A 27,036-nucleotide genomic window follows, 5' to 3' on the forward strand; every position below is an offset into this window, starting at 1 on the left:
TGGATCACTTCAGGACATCATGACTTGTACTGTTGTATGATAATGAGAATCTTGGAATATTTGTCTCCATAGACCCCTCAGTTTGAAACTTACCAACGGCTTAGGCAGCTTTACATTTAATGAAAACGTTTTCTCTTTGTCTGCAGCACAAAGTGGGAGTACTTACTGATATCATCTTCATGATAAATGACAGAGTGAAATGGTAGGGTTCTGTCCTTAATATATCTCTCTGCTGGCTCAACGTAAAAGGTGCCACTTTGAGTCTGGATAAATCCTTCAAATCTTCCATCAATAACAGATCCATGGCTAAAGCTTCCCTGCTCGCCTATTAAACAAAGCAGCAAGTGCGTTTTGAAAAAACATTTACATCCATCTCAAAACATTCTTACAGTTTATATACAAAGACATTTCCAGGATGCATTCTGAAATCAATTAACTTACTTACGAGAATACACTTGAAACATGAATTCGGAAAGGAAATTCTGAAGCACAAAGCTGTAAAACTAAAATTCCCATGACCACCTCAGATATATTTTTATTCACATGCAAAACAGTTGGTTAACATACAGATAAAGTAATAGGTACGCAGCACTGCCCTGTACTCATGATTTTCCAACATTGGCAAATCAAGAAATGCAGAATTCGGGTCCTCTTACATGTACTTCAGAAGGTTAATGTTACAAGAACAAAATATGTGTACATCCAGACTACTCGCCGCATTGGCAGGTAGCGATCGATTTATCCGGATCGATATAGCACGTCTAATCTAGATGCCATATATCGATCCCCGAATGTGCTCCCCATCGACTCTAGAACTCCACCGGAGTGAGCGGCGGTAGTGGAGTTGACGGGGGAGCCGCGGACATCAATTCTGCACCATGAGGACGGGAGGTAAGTTGGAATAAGATACTTTGACTTCAGCTACGGTATTCTCGTAGCTGAAGTTGCGTATCTTACATCAACACCCTCCCCTAGTGCAGACCAGGCCCAAGTGTTAAAAAGCAAAACACTGGAAAGTGTTAAAGCAATACTTTCCCACTAAACTAAGTGATCCCCCACAGAGATCGCTACAGGAACTCGGATTATTACAGTATCATAACCCCCTTTCTCTAAGCAAGCCCTGTACAGCTCCAAATCAGCACTCCTATTCAGGCTCTTCAGTGGACCTTCACTGTATTCTGTAAAACAGAGGTTGGCAACCTGTCAGACACGGTGTGCTAAATCTTCATTTATTCACTCTAATTTAAGGTTTCACATGCCAGTAATACATTAACGTTTTTAGAAGGTCTCTTTCTATAAGTCTGTTATATTTAACTAACCTATTGTTGTATGTAAAGTAAAAAAGTTTTTTAAAATGTCTATGAAGCTTCATTTAAAATTAAATTAAAATATAGAGACCCCCGGACCTGTGGCCAGGTCCCAGGCCGCATGAGTGCCACTGAAAATCAGCTCACGTGCCACCTTTGGCACGCATGCCATAGGTTGCCTAACCCTGCTGTAAAGCGTCAGTGACCTGAATACTTGCTGCTGGTTGGAAGAAGCTAAGGGATGATGAAGACTCCTCTGTTCAGACATCAAGAAGGAAAAAAAAAGGGTTAAGCTCATATGGGAAAGTCACTTCAACTTTGCATTTGCTCATTTGCCAATGTTTAAATTGGGGAAGTTAATCTTATGTTCTGGAATAGAATGAGGAACAAGGCAATGCAGGAGCATGTATATCCTACAAATATCTTTCCATGTGAACTTCCAGTTTTCCAAAAATTACATAGGGCACAACTGAGGGGCAATTATGGGACCAAAGGGGTGCTGTAGGGAGACACTGCTAGCACTTCTCATGTCCACAATTAGCAGCTGGAGAAACCAGCAGGACTGGTGAGGAGAGTTTCAGTCTGGCTATCCCTTTAGGACCCAGTAGATCATTTGCATTGAGAATGGCTCCGATTCCAGACACAAGATGAACCCAGATGAATCTGTATGTGGACTCCACATGCTTAAAATTCAATCACAAGAGTGAGATGAGGAGAGGATCTGAACTCATGGTCACTGGAACTGCAGATGAGCACCAGGCTCCCCAGGCAACCAGCTGAGTTGAGGTAAGTGGATCAATTGCCAGGGCCTCATTCACTAAGCATTTCCTCGAAGAGCGGAAGCTGATCTTTTGCCTTAAGATGAGCCTCTTCTTACAGTTTCCCTGACCTTAAACTCCACTCCTACAAACTCTGAGAACTATGTACCCGACAATGGTATAAGACCTGCCTGCTTATTCTCAGCTCCCCACCCTAGCTTCACTGCGTACCTGATTTTAGAGAACATAGCAAATTAAAAACTGGACATTTGTGGGAGGGGCTCTCATATGAACCCTTTAACCAAAGAACCCCAGATTTCCACTACATATCTTACCCCAGATTCCAACAGGGTATGGCTGTCTTGAAGACAGTCTGGCTATACACAAGCATTCAAGCACTCTGAGATGTAAAAGCACAACACTTTGTAGGGGCTGTATCCCAAAAAAACATGACAAAAATGACTGCAAATTTACCCCCACCCCCAAATTTGAGCCCAGAACACACTTAAGGAAACCAACTATGTAACCCTACAAGTCTTCTAACATTTTATTTTGGAGCAAGGAGGCGTGCAAGATGGGGCAAGATACCATAAGTATATCACTTGTTAGATGGTGCTCTCTTATGGAGACATGTTGTTAATGGGAACCAAAATCTCTTGTGTATGAACCACCAGTAGTGGAGAGCACTCTTCCCCACCCCCCAGAGTTTACATCTCCAGTTATATATATGTTCTGGAATGCATGCATTTACAGTCAATGACCGAGTTCTTGATTCTACACTGATGAAGACTCTTTTCACCATTCATTCAATATGAGCATAAAGTTTTATAGTTCAAGGTATGTGAACTCTGGACGTAAATTTCCATAGGTATCAAATTCAATATTTCATATTCAATCACCTGTAGCCATTTCATAATCCTTGTAGAAACTTAACAGAAAATTTCAAGCTTTTCCAGCAAGCATTACGGGGAAGGTTAGGACTATCTTCCACTTTCAGCTTGTTCCAAGGGCTAACCACCAGATTACATACAATTTTTACAGGGGCCTTCTTTTGGAATATGGGTGTCTAAGTTCACCACATTGCTTGTCAGAATCCCTCAGGTACCATGTTGCCTGATATTGTAGTTGGGCCACTCAGCAGTATAACTGAATAGGGGATGGTCAAATCAACTGTTCAGCCATCTGGTTTAGTTCATCTTTAAGTGAAAATACACAGACTGAAGTCACCATCTGTTTGAAAGGAAGGAGGGAAGAAAGGAAGGAAAGAGACTATATTCAGAAGTACAGTACCCACATTCTTGAGAAGGTGCTTAAAATGAAGGACATTCAGACTTTGAATGACTTCAAAAAGTTATGAAAGTATTCTGCAGTAAATCCACCAAAACTAAGTTAGGAAAAGATCAATCAACGTCCATGCATCATATTTTAGTATTTTTTCAATTAAGGACATTTAAAAATTAATATCTGAGCAATCTGATCAAGTATTTTCCACTTCATAAATCAAAGCAACATTAAAATCAAATAGTATTTGTTTAAAATCATTGCACTTTTTAATCAATGGGAAATGCTTGTTGTACTTACCATATATGTGTCCAGTATAAATATGAGAGGTATCATAATCAACTACTTTATTTGATATTTCTACTTTGAAGTCATCACTAAAGAGGGAGGTATCTCTCTTCATTCGAAGGCTGAAGTGTCTAAAAGTAAACAAAAGACAGTAAACTGAAATATAGACTGAATACAGACTGTGTTAAAATGTAGATAGTAAAAACACCTTGCAAATCCTTTAAAAATATTACGAATAAGGAAACAATATTCCTTACACAGAGCACAAGACAGATAAATGTATTATAAGAATTATTTCAGTTCAGAACATAATGGTATTCAGAAGTTTCTGATGTAACTATACTAACAAAATAATGAAAGACAGAAATCATGGCCACTCTTAAAAGTTCACAAACCTAATCTTACCTGCTCAGCCTTAACTATGGCTTTTGTTCCCACTCCTCCATAAAACATAGGAGTAACTGAAGGAAGAGCCATCTTTTCTTTGATAAAGCATTATAAACTATTCAAGTTAGTAATCTCTTCATTTTCAAATTTATTTTACTTGCAATTTCCAGCATAGAGACTTAAAGTATAGGTATACTGTTGGCTTAGTTTGATATTAAATTCAAAAGTAAGATGGATACAAACACTTGTAATAAAAAGTTCACAAAAATGTGCAAGGATTACTACAACTACAGCAGTTCAACTGTATCTAAACTGAACAGATTTACTTATATTTAACACTCCAACTACATTTAATCCCACTAGAAATATAAATGATCTCTTTGGAAATCAGGAGCACAGATTTATAATTCAACCTCTAATATTTAAGTGGAAGAAAAAGCTATCAGGACATAAAATGTCAGCCTTGTTGATTTTTTTTTTAAACATGGACAGTTTTTACAAGTGCTGCAATAACTAATACACCACTAGTGATCCACAGCTATTAGGCCCAAAATTAATTTTCACTCCAACGCTATTATTTGTATTACAGTATGACAAGTGCCACATTAATGAAGTATTTTTTTAAATCAACAACTGCATAGTCCAATTGAACAAAAATAATAATTACCTTTACTTGGCAACTTATTTTAGACATCTAAATTAATCAGTACTGCAACATTTAAGCTTCCTGTTTTGCATATAGAATCAACCTCCCAACACTAGGAAGCTCTTAAAATAAAATCAGCCTGGGTTTTGTTTAATGAAGTTTGCAATATCAGTTTCATTTAGGTCTTATTTCTACTGTACGACTCTTCCTCATGACAGAAGTGCCTTACTGTACATTCAAACAATGAGATGGACACAGGTGCTGCTGCCACTCCTAAACACCAAGGGAGTGGATTCACATGAAGCCAGCCATCTAAAGGCTTGTCTATATGGACACACAGAAGTTAAGACAAATCAATTGAAGATTCGTACTGATTTTGCACCTTCAGGTGATCTGTCAATCTTCCTGAATGTTCCTAGGTCCACACCCCCTGAGAGGTGGTCAAGCTTTCAGTTTTTGATCTGTTCTCAGGAAGCACTACTAGCAAGGAACCAAAAGCTCCCCTATCAGCAGAGGAACCTACCCAGCTCCAGAATCACACAGGAAGGGAATAGTGACAGAAGTTGGAGATGCTGTCAAAGAACCCATTTCCCTCATAACTTATGTGCTTCGTAACACATTAACTTGAATTCATGTGTTCAACTCAGATTGACGTTCATCCTTCTCAAGCTACAGAGAATTATCCTTACTGAAATCTTGGATGGAGATTGTGTTACAGAATATTATCCTCCTCTCTTCTCCTCTCGTAGAGACTCTTACTGAAATCAAGGACTCAATGTTCTAGGCACTATACAAGCATAGCAAGAGATGGCCCTCCTCTCAAGAGCTTACAATCTAAATATGCAAGACAACATGGCATTACCATGTTGTAAATACGAAGCTGAGGAACAAAGATTAAGAAAATTGCCCAAGATTCACATAGGAAGCCTGTGGTATCAGGGTATCACCTCCAATCTCCCTAGCCCCAGTCCGATGCCGTAACCACTAAACCATCCTTCCTAATTTGTTCTGTGACACTGATGCATACCATGCTCCATTCTAATACTCTGGGACTGACATGGCTACAACACTGCATACATCCTGCCTCATATGTCATTAGTAAGGGCCATCTCAGATCTTTACCTTAAATCAAGAAAGAGGGAGTGTCAGAGTAGCATAAAATCCCTCCTTTACCTGTAAGGGGTTAAGAAGCTCAAATAACCGGACCAATAAGGGAAGAAGATACTTTCAAATCTGTGGGGGGAGTTTTTGTTTTGTGCTCTCTTTGTGATTCTCTCCGGGACAGAGAGGGACCAGGCAGGAAAAACCATCTCCTTAAACCCTGCCTGAAATAAGCATCCAAGATTACAAAAATTGTAAGTAATACCAAGGAAATGCTTTAGCTTATCTTTTGTTTTAGCTTGTGAATTTTCCCTATGCTAAGAGTGAGGTTTATTCCTGTTAATTCTCTAAAGCCCTTTTATTCCAGAGAATTAAAGGTTTGTCAGTTTACAGACCAGGGAGGAGACAATGCTGAGTGGTCTGATGGTGTCTGCTAAAAAGGAAAAAGTGAGGGTGGCATGGAAGAGGTGAACTTCTCCATGACACTTGGACATATGCAGCGACAGCAGATCCAGGAGCTGTGCACTAGTTTTGCACCAGTGTTCTCAGCCACCCCAGAATGGACCAAATGGGGAAAACCACTCCACTGACACAGGAAATGCTCACCCAATTAGAGCCCAACCTTACTGGATGTCTCCTCAAGCCAAAACTGCTATATAACAGGAGATCCAGGACATGCTACAGACAGGGATAATCTGCCCCTTTAACAGTGCATGGGCATCTCCAGTGGTTCTAATTGTCAAACTAGATTGGGAGATATGCTTTTGCGTGGCCTACCGTTAAGCTAAATGCTGTAACTTGCCCAGACAACTATCCAATGCCACGCACATATGAGCTATTGGAGAAACTGGGATAGGCTCAGTTCATCTCTACCTTAGACTTAAAGAAGGGGTACTGGCAAGTACTGCCAGATGAATCCATCAAGGAAAGGTCAGCCTTCATCACCCATGTAGGGGGTATGAATTTGTATGTGCTCCCTTTCAGTCGCTACGGAAAAGGATAAACGGACACAAATCAGGTATTAGGAATGGCAATATACACAAACCTGTAGGAGAACACTTCAACCTCCCTGGCCACACTATAGCAGACCTTAAGGCGGCCATCCTGCAGCAAAAAAACTTCAAGACCAGACTTCAAAGAGAAACTGCTGAGCTTCAGTTCATCTGCAAATTTGACACCATCAGCTCAGGATTAAACAAAGACTGTGAACGGCTTGCCAATTACAAAACCAGTTTCTCCTCCCTTGGTTTTCATACCTCAACTGCTAGAACAGGGCCTCATCCTCCCTGATTGAACTACCTCATTATCTCTAGCTTGCCTGCATATATATATATACACCTGCCCCTGGAAATTTCCACTACATGCATCTGACGAAGTGGGTATTCACCCACGAAAGCTCATGCTCCAAAATGTCTGTTAGTCTATAAGGTGCCACAGGATTCTTTGCTGCTTTTACAGATCCAGACTAATATGGCTTCCCCTCTGATATTAAAGAGTTCTACTGAATGGTAAGGAAAAGCCTCCCGAAAAAGCCAAATAAGGCTTATTCCCATCCTCAGTTTAACTGATTGTCAGATAATTTATATGTTCCAAAGTTATGCCTGTAGCTGAAATGAAGACCTCTTACTCTGCAGTACCACCAGCACATTTTAACTAAAAGCGTGAACACTGGAATAAGACCAGTACATTTTAGTAAGGACACTGAATTGTAATTGTCTCATCATGACCAGCCCTTCCCTCTCCCCTGAAGAGGCTCTCTGAACTGTAATTATTGTCAGGGTGTGCACCCTTTTGCAGCAGCCTCTACTTCTGGGACAGTAAGGTTACAGCATCCAGAAATTAATCTTGTTCCACGTTAACCCAGTGTTAACTGGAGTCCAGGGTACTACGCCTGAATGTAGTTGGGCTGTTCAGTAGTATTTAATTAAAGGGGCCAATCCCTACTGCCACAGGCCTATAGTCTGAACTCGAGATAATTTGCTGAACTACTTTTTTTCCCCCACCCGCCCCGCTTGTTATAGCAAACTTGTTTAAGATTTATCAATTAAAAGCACCGATCCGACTGTATGGTAACTACAGCACCACTTTTTTGGCTTGGTATGATTATTTTGCCTTCCTACTTTGCTTACCTACTCTGATCTGACTCCACTGCTAACGGCAGCCATACAGTGCTGACTACACTGGCCAATCAGAGCCACTGACCCTACATTCAAAAATGTGCAGAATGAGCACAAAAAGCAGAGAACTGCTGCCACTAACAATTCCTGTCTGTCTCCTGGGGAGCAACTGCACTGCATCCACTGCAAACAGGATCCACTTGGGGCCAAGTGTGCAAGCCATCCCATAGGTGCCCTCTGTCAGCGCTGACCAATGAAAATACCATTAGAAACACTCAGCTAAGTGAGCATATTTTAAAAAAAAACTGTTCCAAACATTTGGTTTAAGATACGGTTCTAGTTTTCGAAAATTTGCACTTTTGACAGGCAGTTATCAGATGTAACCATCCTTACTTGTAAGAGTGAAGCAAATGTATGAAGGTATTTTGCTACTGAACTTTAAACCTTTTTATAATAGATATTAAATATTGAAATAGGGTCCTAAATCATCTTTGAATCAAATAATCTTACAGAACACAAAAATATCCACAGGTTTAACCATGTGAATGACCTTTTGGCTTACACACAGTTAAAAATTAAAAACTGTCATATATATCACCTGTTTTAAAAACAGCTTTTTCCTTAAGGCTACACATTCCAACGGAAACCAACTCAGACGCTTGACTTCAACCAGAATGATATGAAATGGTTTGGAATAAAAATCTGAAAAAATCTTAGATTAGTGATAAACTGTGGAGCCTTTGAAAAACTGTTTTGAGTATACCTGTAATATGATTTAGTAATATGCAGATGTAGTCATTTGTCCTCAAAAAGCACTTGAAAAATCCACTTGTTCACTCACCCATGGTGAGTAGCAATCTTTCCCAGGGGAGTGTCATCAATTTTTGCAGAATCTATGCACAGTGAGGGTTAGTGGGTGTGGATAACAGACTGATGGAACAAGTTAGAAAAAAAGTATAAGGAAGAGATAGTAAATTACATTTTTTTAAATGCATTAAGTAAAAAGCTAATTGACAGTACAGTTAAACAGAAGACAGCTTATTATTCCTTTGAACATGCATGGGTCTTTGTTGTACATGTATTTTTCATCCTGACTGGCAGACTTAATTCTGGGACTATGAGGTGCGAAGTAAGTTTTTCAAATCCTGTCCTCAAATGAAAATAATCAATTACTAATTAATGTTGAGCACAATAAACTCACCCTTTAATAGAACTTCAGTTACCTATTTAAGTTTATTTTTGTTCTGCAGTTGGTATGTTGGCAATGTCTATGCTGAGAAGAGTCTTTCCCTGAAGGGCAATTTACCATTACTCTTCCAATTTTTGAGATAGTTTCATTCCTTGGATCAAAGTTTCCACCTTTTTCAATGCAAGGTCAGGGACCCTGCAGGAGCAAGGAGTTGAGCCAACACAAGAACTCAAGTAGATTTATAGTACGGTTTGGAAGTTGCAATCTCAGGAATTAACATGACAAAATATAGCTTCCTATGTTTAAGTTGCAGATTTCATGAAAGATTCAATCTTCCACCCGAGAATCATGAATTACCTTACAATGATCATTTGAGATGAAGGAACAGATCTGATTTACAAGATTGCTACAGAAGCCTAGATTCTCTTTCAACCTTAAAATGAAATGTAGTATTACGAAAGAAGGCTTTGAAACTACTGCTGGAGAGTATATTAAAGGAAAGTGAACATCAAAACAATAAGACAGTATCTGTGATCAAGAAGAAAAATCTGTTAGAAAGTAAAATACTGCCAGTGAGATGGACACCAATATCCCATATTAAGAGGTAAGGCATATAATAGAGCAAGTTAAACTCCTTTACAATCAAACTCCCTTATACATACTTACATTGGGGGTTCTCAATCTTTTTCTTTCTGAGCCCCCCTCCACAACATGCTATAAAAACTCCACAGCCCAGCTGTGCCACAACAACTGTTTTTTTGCATATAAAAGCCAGAGCCAACATTATGGGGTAGCAAGCAGGGCAATTTTCTAGGGCCCTATGCCACAGGGGGCACTGCAAAGCTAAGTTGTTCAATCTTTGGCATTGGCCCCAGGCTGCAATCCTGCGTGGCAGGGCTTTGGCTTTCTGTCCTGGGCCCTAGTGAGTCTAATGCTGGCCATGCTTGGTGGACTACCTGAAACCTGCCCCCAGGGGGACCAGACTCCTGGTTGAGAACCACTGAGTTATACCGTATTGGAGTCCCTTTAGTGTCTCATTCCTTCTGAATTCACTACCCTCCCAATAGGATACTGAGAGCAGTAGGGCACCTACCTGATTGAGAATCAACTGGGTTTGCAGATCCTGGGCATGTAAAAATAACTGTAGGCAGGTTAACTTTAATTCTAACCTGTACCTCTTGCACATGTAACTTATTTTCTCCTATTTCAGACCTTGAAAAAATAAAATAAGTTTTGTATTGTCTGCAAGGCAGCAATGTCAACTGATCTAACCAATAAGGTTTATGATTCTAAAGATTTAACAGGTTTCCATATGTTACTTGTAATGATCTTAATTGTCCTATTAAGCTGGTGTTTTATTAAGTGTTCATTTTAAACCTCAAGCATTAAAGCTGCCAAACAGCTTTGGTATTTAGATGACTATCCAATTATAAACAACTTACTGTAATATCTGTTTTTGAAGTTGTAAAAGGTTTACTTTATTTGGTAAACATAGTATAAGAGCTTGCTTTAATTTGTATGTATAAGTTAATTGCTTTGTGTGGTTGTGGTGTACTGTGCATTTTGTTTTAGTACAATATTGAAGTAGTAAGTTGTCAGAAAAACTACACACAGCAATAGAATAGTTATATATTTGACACTACTAGCAGAGACTAATTATCTAAGTATCAGTTTAATTAAAATGACATATGTAAAGAGCTGTAAATGTCTTTGGTCTTCATGTTATTAAGCAGCATCTACAGATTAAAAGACAGATCATGCTGAAGCAAGCCAGCCAGCCACATTTGAATACTCTGATTCTTCACACATTGTTTTCCCCCCCAATGCCACCAGCAAGTTTTCTGGACACTGAGCTAAAAATCAAGTAATGAAATAGTATTACAGCCTAGCCTGCACATCAGATATTTCTGTAAAGAAAAACCAGCTCCAAATGCACCAGATGAGCCCAAGAAAACAGTTAGGTTAGAATATGAGGCCCTCTGTGTCTTCACTCACAAACAGACTTCTCTCAGCAGTAGTCTCTGATCCTCCACAAAACCCCAGAAGGAAACAGCCACAGAAAAGAAAAAAGTTTTGTAGGTGGTATCAGAGCTGCTCAATTAAGTTTATGAAACACCCATCTGGTATCATTAGAATTTTGCTCTGGAAAAGCTTCAGCAAGTTACAGCAATTAATTCATGAAGTTGTTCTAAGCGTTCAAACCTTTATAAAGAATTATTTTGACAGTTTCTGCTTTCATGTATATGCACTCCTCCCCCCCGAAAAACAAATGCAAGAAAATGTAAACACAGCAAGGCATTGTTCTAAATTGGAATGTTAAACAAAAATTGATCAGCAAGTTGAAATTTAATTAGTTTTCAATGTTTTGAAACATTCATAAATCTGTTAGTTACTGAAAATTAAAGAATACTATTAGAATACTATTTTGAGATACATTTACCATTAGCATAACTGCAAAAGTACTTCTCCCCATCTAAAAAGAATAGCTTTGTTCTCCTTACAAAAACATCTCGTGTAGAAAGGCTTTGGATAATTGCTTAGAATTACAATTTTTCATACTTCTGCAATATTTTAATGGTCTGTTACAAAGGTCACTATGACTAACGAATAAGCCAAGATCTTCAAAGTCAATTTAAAAGGGTGAATCTTCTGAAGTGAGGATTAAAGCATTGTAATAAAAATATATAGATATGCCACACTTCTACAAAAGCTTTTGTCTCATTTTAACAGGCACTTCTCCTTTTGTACAATGGGCAAGAGTTTTAAAAAGTTTAGAAGTACATCTCTACCCCAATATAACGTGACCCGATATAATGCAGAAAAGCAGTGTGTGTGTGGGGGGGGACCTGCGCACTCTGGCGGATCAAAGCAAGTTCAATACAATGCAGTTTCACCTATAATGCAGTAAGATTTTTTTGGCTCCCAAGGACAGTGTTATATCGGGGTAGAGGTGCTTAGTATCCTTGCACATTGAAGGAGATGTAAGTATTATATTAATCTGTATTATCAAGTGTTTACAACTGGGCCATTAAAGTATCACCCAGACTGCAAGCTAAGCTAAGAATTCAGCTAGGGAATGAAGGTTTTAAAATATAAATTCCTCTGCTAAGGACTCAGTCTTACAACTGGCTCCATGAAGGCAGACCACTACACACAGGCAGAGCCTTAAAGTAGGTCTACACTATAAGCACTTCAGCAGCACGGTTGTGGTGCTGCAGTGTAGCTGCTTGCTACGGTGACAGAAGGATTTCCCGTCACTGTAGTAAATCTGTCCCCTCAAAAGGTGGTAGCTAGGTCAATGGAAGAATTTTTCCATCAATCTAATGGTGTCTATACTTGGGCTTAGACTATGTCTACATTGAAACCACTACAGCAGCACAACTGCAGCTGTGCTGCTGTAGCACTTCAGTGTAGACATTCACCACAGCAACGGGGTGTGCGTGTCAGTCATCGCTGTTAATCCGCCTCTCCCAATAAGCAGTAGGAAGGTTGACAGAAGAATTCTTCCATTGACTTAGCACCATCTACAACTGGGGCTAGGTTGTTTTACCCCTACATAGCTCAGGGGCGAGGATTTTTCATGCTCCTTAGAAACGTGGCTGGGTTGACCTAAGTTTTAGGTGTAGACCTCTCAAGTACTTGTTTGGTGCAGCCCACTGCAGACTCAGGGTCTATGTTACAAGACATTTCACCTAGACTCTACAAGCTCAAATGGGTCTGCACTCAAGATGACTTTTGCAAACAGATCATAGAAGACATCTTTTTTGGGTGGTATTTAAGTGGCAGTTTACTGTAGTTAAATGGCTGCAAAAATGTGCAATGTTCTCCCCTCTCCACAAAGTGCATTTACAATCTTTGCTAGCATGGTTTATTAACAATCAGTCCTTAAACTTCTGAAACATAACAATAAGTAATTTTGAATGTACATTCAAAACAGAGTTATGACTGAATATCTAAGAAGTCAGTTCCTACAATAGCAAATGTAAAAAAAACCCGTAAACAGATTTTTTTTCCATATTACCATAAAAATAAGTTATGTATAAAACAAAAGCTATATTCATAGTTAGGAATCCCAAGGCTGAATATGTGCCCTTAATCCATATCCATCCATCTACATATGCCAGGTACTGCTGTTTATAGTAAATAACGATTTCTTGATCTAATATCTATTTACCTGTTGGCAAATGTCACCCACAACACTGCATAGTTTGCTTTTGTGGTTGAAACACCAGCAACATCATTTTTAAAGATTGTCATAATTTTAATAACACTTTATTTCTACACTGAACACTATGTGTATATTTAATCTTTGCTGTTTAGTTTCAGAATGCATTCAAAACAATTAATGTAAGTATTACCAGGCCAGACATATCTAGTCCACTACTCAGCCTGCAGCAGCAAGCAGTACCAGATGTTTCAGGAGAAGGTGCAAAAATCCCAAAGTCGGCAATTGGGTACTAACCTGCTGTGACTATTTGGAGACCTACATAACACTTCTGAATTGTGGTTCATTTAATGAAGTTCCTGCATCACTAAATACCTCAGGCGACGTATAGTCAGTCATCTGCTATCACAGCTGGTGTCATGTCTCTCCCAGACCAGGCGCAATGGATAGTCATCACCAAAAAGAGCTCTTACTCAAGAGGGAGCACCTTAGGACAGTGGAAAAGCTGAAGCCTATGGGACCCAGTTCAACCAAGTTTGTCCACAGAGTGGGGTTTGGAGCAGTGGCTTTTCTCCATAAGGGGCACAAAAACCAGGGGATGGGCTACACTGAAAACTTTTATCTGCATAGATGTGTCTTTCAGGATGTAAAAAAATCCATCTTCTGAGAGATGTACCTATGCTGACCTAACCCCCAGTCTAGACAGGGCTAGGTCAATGGAAGAGTTCTGTCAATCTAGTGACTGCCTCTAGAGGAAGTCAATTAACTACAGCAACAAGAGAATCCCTCCCATCATTGTAGTGATTATCTACACTGAAGCACTGCTGCTGTGCAAATTAAGTGTAGATACAGCCCAGGTGTGGGTAACAGCCCTTTAAAATCAGAGGCTGAGGAGAGAGAGAACACTATTTGACTGCGGGACACCAGCCACAGGTAGAGGAAACGCACTGCAGAGGTCAGACAGTGACTCCAGGATCTGGAAGAGAAGCCTGATCTGGAGAAAGAGTCCTGGAATCATGAGAAGACAGAGTACAGTCCCAAAGAATGCTGAAAAAAGTGTTGATGAAACAGAGAGCGCGATTTTTGCGCAGATGTTTCTTGTTTTGCCTAGATCTGTACCTCTGATGCCATCTAAAATGAAGAATGATTGCGCTGGAAACAGTACGCAAGTTTAGCAGTTTGCTTCAGCTATTAGATGTCTCTGAAGGGATAAACCGTAAAGCAGAGTGCCCACAACACTGGAGTTCTGGAATGGATGTACTTAAGTTACTGGAAAGCCTTGGGAAGATGATGCTAGCATCAGGGCCTAGGCAAGTGGGCAACAAAGTCCCAGCTTGGAGAGGGGACAGAGTTAGATGGAGAATCTGCACCCTGAAAGTGTGCCTAGAGACCCAAAGCCAGAGGTTGTACCTGGAGTCTGCTCAGAAAGCCAAAAAACACAGAAGTCCAGTGTTGAGATCCAAATTTAGCAGCCTGGTGAGTGTCTACACGGAGCTCAACCAGAACAGTGACACCTGTCTGGGTAGGAAGATTCCTCCTAACCACCCTTCAGTAAGAAGTTGGCTTATGCCCTGAAGCGCACAGGTTTATATCCCTTTCATGCTTTTTTTTCAAAATACTTTCTAAGGCAACTGCAGATGTTCTCAAGCTATCTTTAAAAAAAAACAAAAAACCGTCAGGTTCCTGGGCTCAGTTACCTTATGGCACTGGAACACAAGCGACTAGTTTACAGTGGAAAGTCTTTCAAAGATAACTATCTAAATTTTATTTAGCTATTTTCATCCAATGGAGCTTTAAAATTAGCTTGTAGATAAAGCTACATATATGGATGACTTATCCACCATTGAAGAGAAACCACTTCTTTGGTGAAAGGCAGCCGATAACTATCAACACACGATGGCAATATTTAGAACATGGAATACCACACCAGCTAAAATTTTTAGGTAAGTAAAATGTAGTAAGAGATGATGGAACCTGTTTACAACACCAATATAATCCTGGTACTTTTCTGGAGAATTTCATTGATTATTTACTGATCACAAGTGGTCAATGTGAAACAGAGGATGTGTCAGTATCAAATTATAAACCACATGTTGTTTCAGGGGCTCTACTTTCCATTGTATTCATTTAGAGCATGACCTTCATGCTGCATTATAACCTCCTTTGTTGATTAGAGCATCCATTTTGTAGCAGCAGCATGACACCTAGCAGAAAAATTGTCTGAGAAGCTATAGCACAACCATCAACGTTGAACGACTCTCCCCTATTGGAACAATGGGTTTTCTTCAAGTAGGGCTCTTGACTTTAAATGTCTCTACACACACAACAGAATAGAGAGGGCAGCTGTAGGACACAGGCAAGAGGGGGAGAGAAGCTGTTTTAGAAGCGGGATACTTTTCTAAGCAAGAGGACAGACCATTGCAACATGCAAGAGCTGAGCAACCTTTTCCAGTCATCCTTCTCCCTAACCAGTAATGGAATCTGTCAGTGTCCTCCCTCCATTACTGCACAGCCAAGGCTTCCTCAACAGCAGAGCTTGGGATGGAGCTAGGGCTAGATGCAGAGCTGGTTGGGGGAGGGAGGGACAGAGAGGGAATGAGGGCAGAGCTGGACTGGAAACATGGCACTCCCTCTCATCCCCACCCCACCCCCCAGGGGAGCTGGGCAGGGCCTGAAGGCAGCTCAGGACTGGGGGCTGAACGCAGGTGGAGGAAAAGTGAGGATGGGGACGGAGCTAGTCTGGAAAAGTAGCCCTCATGGGGCTGGCCTAGGCCCTTCCACACACCCCCTCAATGTTCCTCCACATGCCTCTATGGGGGCTGCCCCCCAGTTTGGGGACCCTGCCTTAAGTACTTCAACCAAACCCAGGGCTCTCAAGAGCACCAAGATCAGACACCAGGAGTTGGGGAGAGGCTGTGCTCATATTTTACTTTTACATATCTGTAACCCAAACATTATTAGAAAGTGACAGTGGTTAGAAAATGTCTTTGCCAAGCCTATACTCCCTGCTTTCTTGTCATGTTGTCCCTGCAGTCTTAATTAGCAACCTTAGTTCCCCCAGCCAGGTGAACTCTGTGAAACACATCTAAGGGTATGTCTACACTACGGGATTATTTCAATTTTACATAAACTGGTTTTGTAAAACAGATTGTATAAAGTCGAGTGCACGCGGCCACACTAAGCACATTAATTCGGCGGTGTGTGTCCATGTACTGAGGCTAGTGTCGATTTCCGGAGCATTGCACTGTAGGTAGCTATCCCGTAGCTATCCCATAGTTCCCGCAGTCTCCCCCGCTCATTGGAATTCTGGGTTGAGATCCCAATGCAAAAACAGTGTCGCGGGTGATTCTGGGTAAATGTCGTCACTCAATCCTTCCTCCGTGAAAGCAACGGCAGACAATCATTTCGCATTCTTTTTCCCTGGATTGCGCTGGCAGACGCCATAGCATGGCAACCATGGAGCCCGTTTTGCCTTTTGCCACTGTCACCGTATGTGTACTGGATGCTGCTGACAGATGCGGTACTGTAGTGCTACACAACAGAATTCATTTGCCTTTGCAAGGTAGCAGAGACGGTTACCATCCCTATTGTACCGTCTGCCATGCCATTGTAAACTGGCGATGAGATGACAGTTATCAGTCATTCTGTACCGTCTGCTGCTGTCATGGGTGCTCCTCGCTGAGATTGGCCAGGGGCGCATGGACAAAAATGGGAATGACTCCCCGGGTCATTCCCTTCTTTATGTTTTGTCTAAAAATAGAGAGTCAGTCCTGCCAAGAATATGGGGCAAGTGTACTAGAGAACCAGACAGCACAGCCGCTCCGGGTCAGAGCCCCAGAGATCCCGCAGAAATGATGAGCTGCATGCCCTTCTAGGGGGTGCCCCTGCAACAACCCCATTGCTTCCCTCCTCCCACAACCCTCCTGGGCTACCGGGGCAGTGTCCCCCCATTTGTGTGATGAAGTAATAAAGAATGCTGGAATAAGAAAAACACAGACTTTTTAGTGAGATAAAATGAGGGGGAGGAAACCTCCAGTTGCTATGATAGTCCAGGCCGGACATTAAAGGATGGCGGGGGAGAGGAGCCCAGCCTCCCGCTGCTATGATGAAGACGATTACCAGCCATTCTGTACCATCTGCCAGGAATGACCGCGAGTCATTCCCATTTTTACCCAGGCGCCCCCAGCCGACCTCACCAAGGCCAGCCAGGAGCACTCACGGGCTGATGACAACGATGGATAGCAGTCATATTGTACCGTCTGCCACCGGGAAGGGGATGCTGGTGTTCAGTGCTGCAGCACCCCGTTTATCAGCAGCATGCAGTAGACACACGGTGACACTGAAAAAAGGCAAAAAACGTGTTTTTTCCCCTTTTCTTTCGGGGGGGGGGAGAAGGGTGTAAATTGACAACATACCCTGAAACACCTGGGAAAATGTTTTTGACCCTTCAGGCATTGGGACCTCAGCCAAGAATGCAAATACTTTTCGGAGACTGCGGGTTAGCTGGAGTCCTCAGTACTCCCTCCCTCCATGAGCGTCCATTTGATTCTTTGGCTTTCCGTTACGCTTGTCACACAGCACTGTGCTGTGGCCTCTGTCTATCATAGCCTGGAGATTTTTTCAAATGCTGTGTCATTTCATCTTTTGTAATGGAGCTCTGATAGAACATATTTGTCTCCCCATACAGCGATCAGATCCAGTATCTCCCGTACGGTCCATGCTGGAGCTCATTTTGGATTTGGGACTGCATCGCCACCCGTGCTGATCAGAGCTTCATGCTGGGCAAACAGGAAATGAAATTCAAAAGTTCACGGGGCTTTTCCTGTTTACCTCGCCAGTGCATCCGAGTTCAGATGGCTTTTCAGAGCGGTCACAATGGTGCCCTGTGGGATACCGCCCAGAGGCCAATACCGTTGATTTGAGGTCACACTAACCCTAATCCGACATGGCAATACCGATTTCAGCGCTACTCCTCTCGTCGGGGAGAGTACAGAAATCTGTTGAAAGAGCCCTTTATATCGATATAAAGAGCCTCGTTGTGCGGATGGGTGCAGGGTTAAATTGGTTTAACGCTGCTAAATTCGGTTTACACGCGTAGTGTAGACCAGACCTACGTAACTAGGAGCTCAGGAGACCTGGAGCACTTGCCTCAGTGTATAATGCACCCACTGATCCTCAAAAGTAATCCAAGGAAATGGTGAACACCGCCCAGAGGAACACAGCTGAGACACATGAATATTCTTTTGTCTTTTTGAGAAGCTCCAAAACATTCATTGTTTGCAGCAGGCCTTTAAAATATAGAAGTGGAAAAGACTTAAGGGCAACAGAAGCAGCCTTTTCTGTGTTCCCTGAAATCCCATTTGGGTTTTGCTTAGATATAAACAGCTGAGAATTTCTATTTCCTTTCCCACGTTTGCATTCCCCCAGAAGGTTCATACTGAATAAGGCAAATTGCTGCAGGAATAGAAAGGATAGTTCTTGTGGGCAAGGCCTGAGGTTAGGATCCAGGTAATCTGGGCTTTATCCCTCCTCAGCCACCGGTTTCCTATGTGATGCTGGTCAAGTCACTCTGATTAAAATTTTTAAGATGTGGCTACTAACTGTTCCTCATTTTCTGGGTGCTTAACTGTGACACCTACAACTCCAGTTGAAATAACAGAGCTCTGGATGCTCAGAAACTCTGAAATATCAAGCCCTGGATACTTCAAGTTAAGCACGCAGTCACTGAGGCAACCAAAATGAAGGTATCTGAAATGTGATGTTTTCTGTAACTCTGTTCTACCGTGCCAAATAAAGATAATACTTTCCTACATCAGAGATGTATATGGCTATATCAATATTACATGAGTCTAGATTCAGGCCTGATCTACAGCTAAACCTATATCGACCTAGATACATCACTCAGGGGGCATGAAAAATTCACATTCCTGACAGACATAAAAATAAGCTGACCTAAGGCCCAGTAGTGACACCATTAGGTTGACAGAAGAATTCTTCCCTCAACCTAGCTTCCATCTCTCAAGGGGATAGATTTACTACAGTTGTAGCCTACAGAGCTATCTTTAGCATTTTATTTCTGTTATAACCTTATAACCTTATTCCCAGATTTGGACCTTAGCGTCCAAAATATGGGGGTTAGCATGAAAGCCTCCAAGCTTAGTTACCAGCTTGGACCTGGTACTTGCTGCCACCACCCAAAAAATTAGAGTGTTTTGGGGCACTCTGGTCCCCCTGAAAAACCTTCCCTGGGGACCCCAAGACCCAAATCCCTTGAGTCTCACAACAAAGGGAAATAATCCTTTTTCCCTTCCCCCCTCCAGGTGCTCCTGGAGAGATACACAGACACAAGCTCTGTGAAACTACACAGAGAGACTCCCCCTCTCCGTTCCCAGTCCTGAAAAAAAAAAGTACTTTCCTATTTCCCCAGAGGGAATGCCAAGTCAGGCTAGCAATCCAACACACAGATCTCCCTTGATTTCTTCCTCCCACCAATTCCCTGGTGAGTACAGACTCAATTTTCCTGAAGTAAAGAAAAACTCCAACAGGTCTTAAAAGAAAGCTTTATATAAAAAGAAAGAAAAAATACAAATAGTCTCTCTGTATACAGATGATACAACACAGGGTCAATTGCTTAAAAGAATATTGAATAAACAGCCTTATTCAAAAAGAATACAAATCAAAGCACTCCAGCACTTATATTCATGCAAATACCAAAGAAAAGAAACCATATAACTTACTATCTGATCTCTTTGTCCTTACACTTAGAAACAGAAGATTAGAAAACAGAGCTACTTCTCCAAAGCTCAGAGACAGCAGGCAGACAGACAAAAGACTCAGACACACAATTCCCTCCACCCAAAGTTGAAAAAAAATCCGGTTTCCTGATTGGTTCTCTGGTCAGGTGTTTCAGGTGAAAGAGACATTAACCCTTAGCTATCTGTTTATGACAATTTCACTTGGCAGTAATGCAAGGAACCTACAAGGCCCATATGCTGTAAGAGGGGATGCCATTTTAGATTTGGTTTTGGTGAGTAGTGAGGACCTCATAGAAGAAATGGTTGTAGGGGGACAACCTTGGTTCGAGTGATCATGAGCTAATTCAGTTCAAACTAGATGGAAGGATAAACAAAAATAGATCTGGGACTAGGGTTTTTGACTTCTCAAGGACAAACTTTAAAGAATTAAGGAAATTAGTTAGGGAAGTGGATTGGACTGAAGAACTTGTGGATCTAAATGTGGAGGAGGCCTTGAATTACTTTAAGTCACAGCTGCAGAAACTATCAGAAGCCTGCATCCCAAGAAAGGGGGAAAAAACCATAGGCAGGAGTTGTAGACCAAGCTGGATGAGCAAGCATCTCAGAGAGGCGATTAAGAAAAAGCAGAAAGCCTACAAGGAGTGGAAGAAGGGTGGGATTAGCAAGGAAAGCTACTTTAGTGAGGTCAGAACATGTAGGGATAAAGTGAGAAAGGCTAAAAGCCATGTAGAGTTGGACCTTGCAAAGGGAATTAAAACCAATAGTAAAAGGTTCTATAGCCATATAAATAAGAAGAAAACAAAGAAAGAAGAAGAAGTGGGACCGCTAAATACTGAGAATGGAATGGAGGTTAAGGATAACCTAGGCATGGCCCAATATCTAAATAAGTACTTTGTCTCAGTCTTTAATAAGGCTAACGAGGAGCTTAGGGATAATGGAAGGAAGACAAACGGGAATGAGGATATAGAGGTGGATATTACCACATCTGAGGTAGAACCCAAACCTGAACAGCTTAATGGGACAAAATCGGAGGGCCCAGATAATCTTCATCTAAGAATATTAAAAGGAACTGGAGCATGAAATTGCAAGCCCGTTAGCAAGAATTTTTAATGAATCGGTAAACTCAGGGGTTGTACCGTATAGATGGAGAATTGCTAACATAGTTCCTATCTTTAAGAAAGGGAAAAAAGTGATCCGAGTAACTATAGGCCTGTTAGTTTGACATCTGCAGTATGTAAGGTCTTGGAAAAAATTTTGAAGGAGAAAGTAGTTAAGGACATTGAGGTCAATGGTAATTGGGACAAGTTACAACATGGTTTTACTAAAGGTAGATCGTGCCAAACCAACCTGATCTCCTTCTTTGAAAAGGTGACAGATTATTTAGACAAAGGAATGCAGTAGATCTAATTTACCTCGATTTCAGTAAGGCATTTGACACGGTTCCACATGGGGAACTGTTAGTTAAATTGGAGAAGATGGGGATCAATATGAAAATTGAAAGGTGGATAAGGAACTGGTTAAAGGAGAGACTCCAACGGGTCGTACTGAAGGGTGAACTGTCAGGCTGGAAGGAGGTTACCAGTGGAGTTCCTCAAGGATCAGCTTTGGGACCAATCTTATTTAACCTTTTTATTACTGACCTTGACACAAAAAGCAGGAATGTGCTAATAAAGTTTGCGGATAACACAAAGCTGGGGGGTATTGCTAACACAGAGAAGGACCGGGATATCATACAGGAAGATCTGGATGACCTTGTAAACTGGAGTAATAGTAATAGGATGAAATTTAATAGTGAAAAGTACAAGGTCATGCACTTAGGGATTAATAATAAGAATTTTAGATATACGTTGGGGACACATCAGTTGGAAACAACAGAGGAGGAGAAGGACCTTGGAGTATTGGTTGATCACAGGATGACTATGAGCCGCCAATGTGATATGGCCGTTAAAAAAGCTAATGCGGTTTTAGGATGCATCAGGCGAGGTATTTCCAGCAAAGATAAGGAGGTGTTAGTACCGTTATATAAGGCACTGGTGAGACCTCATCTGGAATACTGTGTGCAGTTCTGGTCTCCCATGCTTAAGAAGGATGAATTCAAACTGGAACAGGTTCAGAGACGGGCTACTAGGATGATCCAAGGAATGGAAAACCTGCCTTATGAAAGGAGACTCAAAGAGCTTGGCTTGTTTAGCCTAGCCAAAAGAAGGCTATGGGGGGATATGCTTGCTCTTTATAAATATATCAGTGGGATTAATATTAGGGAGGGAGAGGAATTATTTAAGCTTAGTACCAATGTAGACACAAGAACAAATGGGTATAAACTGGACACTAGGAAGTTTAGACTTGAAATTAGACGAAGGTTTCTAACCGTCAGAGGAGTGAAGTTCTGGAACAGCCTTCCAAGGGGAGTAGTGGGGGCAAAAGACATATCTGGCTTTAAGACCAAGCTTGATAAGTTTATAGAAGGGATGGTATGATGGGATAGCTTAATTTTGGCAAGTGATCTTTGATTATCAGCAGATAAGTATGCCCAGTGGTCTGTGATGGGATGTTGGATGGGACAGGATCTGAATTACTGCAGAGAATTCTTTCCTGAGTGCTCGCTGGTGAGTCTTGCCCACATGCTCAGGGTTTAGCTGATCGCCATATTTGGAGTTGGGAAGGAATTTTCCTCCGGGGCAGATTGGCAGAAGACCTGGAGGTTTTTCGCCTTCCTCTGCAGCGTGGGACATGGGTCAGTTGCTGGTGGATTCTCTGCAGCTTGAGGTCTTCAAACCACAATCTGAAGACTTTAAAATAACTCGGATATAGGTTAGGGGTTTGTTATAGAAGTGGATGGGTAGGGTTCTATGGCCTGCTTTGTGCAGGAGGTCAGACTAGATGATCATTTTGGTCCCTTCTGACCCTCAAGTCTATGAGTCTATAAGACATAAGGTTAAGCAGTTAATATAAGGCTTTGAGGCCTGTGAACTCTGGCACAGGTAAATGGCCATGTTACTCTGAGTTTTTGGGAACTGGGAATAGCATGCTAAAGGGAAGGGGCTGTCCAAAATGCTACCAGGTAACCACAGGAATGTTGAGCTGATTCTAGGCTTGTTATGTTTGGATAGATTGTCAGCAGATGCTTAACCACGTATTTGCCCTGGCAATTAACTGATGTATATGGTAATAAGCAAAAATCATTAATACACTTATCTATAGGATAAAAGTTGGATATGAACAAGGGAGACTGCGCATTTGAATGACTATTCATGATAGCACCTGGGCCCTACAAGAGGCCAGACCACCACATAAAGGGAGTCATTGTTATCTGTCAATCTGAACCCTGGTATTCGTTTGGCATGCCAGGGACAGTGCAGGTTGTCTTTTGCCATCTGATCCCCAAGCAAGGGTATGACTATATGAGTACATATGTGAGGAATGGTACAATAGATCACTGTAACTCTGTATTTTTGCTATCTTTTTTTGCAGTTTGTGGCTTTACAAACTGTGTTCACAAAAGGTGTTAAAGCTTTGATTTCCCCTCAGTCTGAGTGTCTACAGTATGTACTCTGGGGTTCCCAACCAGATACTGAACTCAACCTTGATTCTGTCATGCCAGATCCTAGGACTAGAACCTATAGTACCCTAATCAGTATTAATTGGAAATCAATAATAATTAACTACTACTAAAGAATCAGGCAACATAACAGAAAACCCCCTACAGCTATGCGACCAAAGAACTGTGCTCCTGTAGCACTTATAGCATTTAGACAGTCTCAGAGCAAATTTGACCATAAAAATCAGGAAGAGCAAAAGTTAAGTTAAATGCAAGAGTTCTCTTTATGGGGGGTGGGGGAGAAGGGGAAGGGGGAGAAGAGCAGCTACCTGCAGGGCCATGGTTTTTCAAATCTTTGCAACACAGTGCTAGCTTTCACCAACACACCCCATTTATCTACAATGTGACACTATGGAATTACCTAATTTTCTCTGGCAACATGGAGTTAGATAACTTCAGTTTTCAGTTATAAGTATAGAAAATGCATTTTTAGTTGCTTATGAAATTTAGTATTTTGTCCCCAATTGGACTATTTTCTACAATGAAGACTACTCACAGGCAAAGTTCAGTGTACAGCTTTAAGTTATGCACAAAGTCCAAAAAAGCATTACAAAACCAGGAATAACTATGCCACTCCACTCTTAATATATTTCAAAAACCAAAAAAGAGATTTAAGCTTAGCCAAAAATAAAATCTTTGGTTTGAGGTTAAACAAAAAAATTTGAGGAAGTCTATGTAAAAATGACAGTTGCAACTCAGTATGATTTACTCTGAACACTTACAGTTAATTCACTTGCATTATGAAAGGTATCTTTAAAATATTTTTAACATTCAAGTTATGTAGCATTTATATGCACTTGTATAGTACTTCAACCAACAAATCTGTGTTTTGTTAAAATAAATGGAAAGTATTCTTAAGGTGAAAAGCTTTAAATAAAAATTACTCACCTTCCATGTGCATGAAAATTTAGGTGCAGAAATTGGTCTTCATGCAACACTGCTCTTTTGGCACGCTGGTGTTTTTGGTGTAATGAATCCACATCATACGACAATCCTTCATAATGTTTAATGTATTTATTTAAAGGATTTCCATACTGGCCTGTGAAAAGGAAAAAAAACAACAACACAGTAATCTGAGTTTCAGCATTTCAACAGTGTCAGTGAATAGAACAACTTGACATTTTTCCTTTGCATTCCTAAAAGAAACATACTTGCATTTTCTTCATTCTGCACTGCTAGCATTACAGTTTCTACTCGAAATTGAAGGCTTACTTCTGCAGGCCAAACATGGCAATTAAAAGAAAGCCTTAATGTGCAGTGATATGAATATTCTTCCATGCTAGCAACAAACAAACAAAAAAGGTTGAAGAAACATCCCTGAGGATTCAGCTTGAAATCAAGCCTCCTGGCCTAGACATTTCCCTGCAGAAGGTTTTTGACTCATGTTGAGTCTACAAGAAATTTGGAAGAGAAACCTGGCTACCCTGAGGATGGAAGGGAACACAAGGAGAGCTGGCCAGGAGCACTGGTGTTTGAGAGCTTTGCCTGGATTTACATATAGTGCAGACAGGGCCCAGAACAATGGCTTTAAAGTTATGCTAGATATTGGGTACTTCTGCCTTACCACAAGACTCACTGCAAGACTAGATATCTGAATGATCAGCTGGCATTGATAAGCTTGTGAACTGACTTCTCTACCGCTGTGTAGACATCTGCCAGAAGACAAATTAAGGGTATGTGCTAAATTAGGCTGCTAAAGCAACCTAGCAGACAAAGGATGAGAAGAAACAAAACAAGGAAAACCAAAGGAAGGGACAGAGGATGTTAAATGGTAGGGGCATTAGGAACAGGAAAATAGGAACACGGATGTCAAAGCTGATGGTGAGCAGCCTGTGGAGTAACGGACAGGAGGGGCTTGGAGGAAACAGCATGTCAGTCACATTACCCAAGTAAAAAACTTCAGAAAGAAAAGTAATGAACGTACAGGGAATTGAGGGTTGCTGCTACCCACTCAAAATGGATGAGCGACTCCAGGGCTGGCTTTGTCTTGAGAATTTCTTCCTCCCACAAACCCTCCTGGATGGGAGAGTGGTGGGGGCTCGTGCCCCGAGTGGTGAATACTATGTATTCAATGCTCTAGGCCACTACTTGTTTTCCGTCTATTACATATGTTTCATGTTTTTAAATAAAAAGTGAAGACTTCTGCTTCTTCTATTTTGGAAAGTGAATATTCAAAAGTGATAGCACAAAATAAGCTTCACAAGTGATCGTTTGAGACAAGATATTCTTCTAAGTAGTCCTGACATTCATTAAGTGTGTTCTAAGCAATTATTCTTCCTACACATAAGTATAGCCATTATATATAGTTTCCTTCAGTATCTGAAATATCACAATCCGCACACAATACTCTTCATGCATAGAATTTGCTTCTGAGTTAATAAGGCGGCAAACTGAAAGAAGGCTTTGTGCAAACAACTTAAGAGAAAGGGATTCAATAGTTCAGACTGGGGACAAAAAGACAAGTAAAAGCTTAACTGTGGAAAGTAGTGGGGAGGAAGAACAGAAAAGAGGAGATGAGTAGATGGAGATCAGATATAATATTTTTGTGTCTTGCAAATCATTTTTAATTGGATATAAGGCACTTAAAGGAACTGAGCATAGGTTCTATATGATTTTGCTCCCTAAAGTAAAGGTTTGGGTCCAGAAATCTAAACCCTTAAGAACTCAAAATGCTCATAAGAGGAATGGCAATAAAAAGGTGGGTGCCCTCAAAATTCCAGCAAATGAATGTAAACGTCAGGTGTTAATAACTTTGAAAATCAGGCCAAAAGTTATTATATAGAATTCGAGAGAGAGAGTTTTGATGCCCTGGTTGGAACCAGAGTTGGAACCAGAGGTTTTTTTTTTTTTTTTTTTTAAATCTATCAGTCTTAATTACTTCATTGTTGCATTCTTTGTTAGAATGGGACACTAAGCAACCACAGCATGCTGAGGAAAATTAAAAACTAGCTACCCTAATTAAAATAGGCCTTAAAACATTACACACATTTTACATGCAGAACACACGAGTATTTGCCATTAGTACTTCATATGTAAATTTATATAGTTGGAGACAAGGAGACCTTCCAGTGTTGAAATTAAACCCAAGCAGAAGAAAAAAATGACCGATTTATAATCCTTCCTCTTGCAAATTCATAGAAATAGCTTAATTTGAAGCTGCTGTATTTGAAGCACACACTGGACCAGGCAGTCATGTACATTAAGACAGCATTTTACATTTGAACATTGTTCATAACATTGTTCAAATGTAAACAACTCTGTAGCGATGTAGAAATACTAATGTGCAGTTTATTGTGGAAAAGTCAAACGTTTTTTAAAATAAGCCAATAGTTCTAAAACAAAAAAAGTCTTTAGTATAACTTTTGCCAGCCAGACTTCTAGAAGAAATGTTCAAATAGTACCAATATTTATTATTCAAGCTTTGCCCAGTGGCTTGGCAAGTCT

The 27,036-nt window shown here is 40.8% G+C and overlaps 1 protein-coding gene across 2 annotated transcripts in view; it reads right to left on the reverse strand.

Moving 5' to 3' along the window:
* Positions 1-27,036, reverse strand: part of ADAM10 (ADAM metallopeptidase domain 10) — a 111,074-nt gene that overhangs the window by 54,784 nt on the left and 29,254 nt on the right. The window contains exons 2-4 of one of the 2 annotated variants that reach the window (XM_030579023.1): positions 24,481-24,631; positions 3,647-3,765; positions 167-325 (exon numbers count right to left, since the gene is read on the reverse strand). In XM_030579023.1, the coding sequence (XP_030434883.1) occupies positions 167-325; positions 3,647-3,765; positions 24,481-24,631 (429 nt within the window). The remainder of the gene's footprint in view (positions 1-166; positions 326-3,646; positions 3,766-24,480; positions 24,632-27,036) is intronic. The other variant, XM_030579024.1, reaches the window with a different exon arrangement.

Source organism: Gopherus evgoodei, chromosome 10, assembly GCF_007399415.2.
Source record: "Gopherus evgoodei ecotype Sinaloan lineage chromosome 10, rGopEvg1_v1.p, whole genome shotgun sequence".
Taxonomy (NCBI): Eukaryota; Metazoa; Chordata; order Testudines; family Testudinidae; genus Gopherus; species Gopherus evgoodei.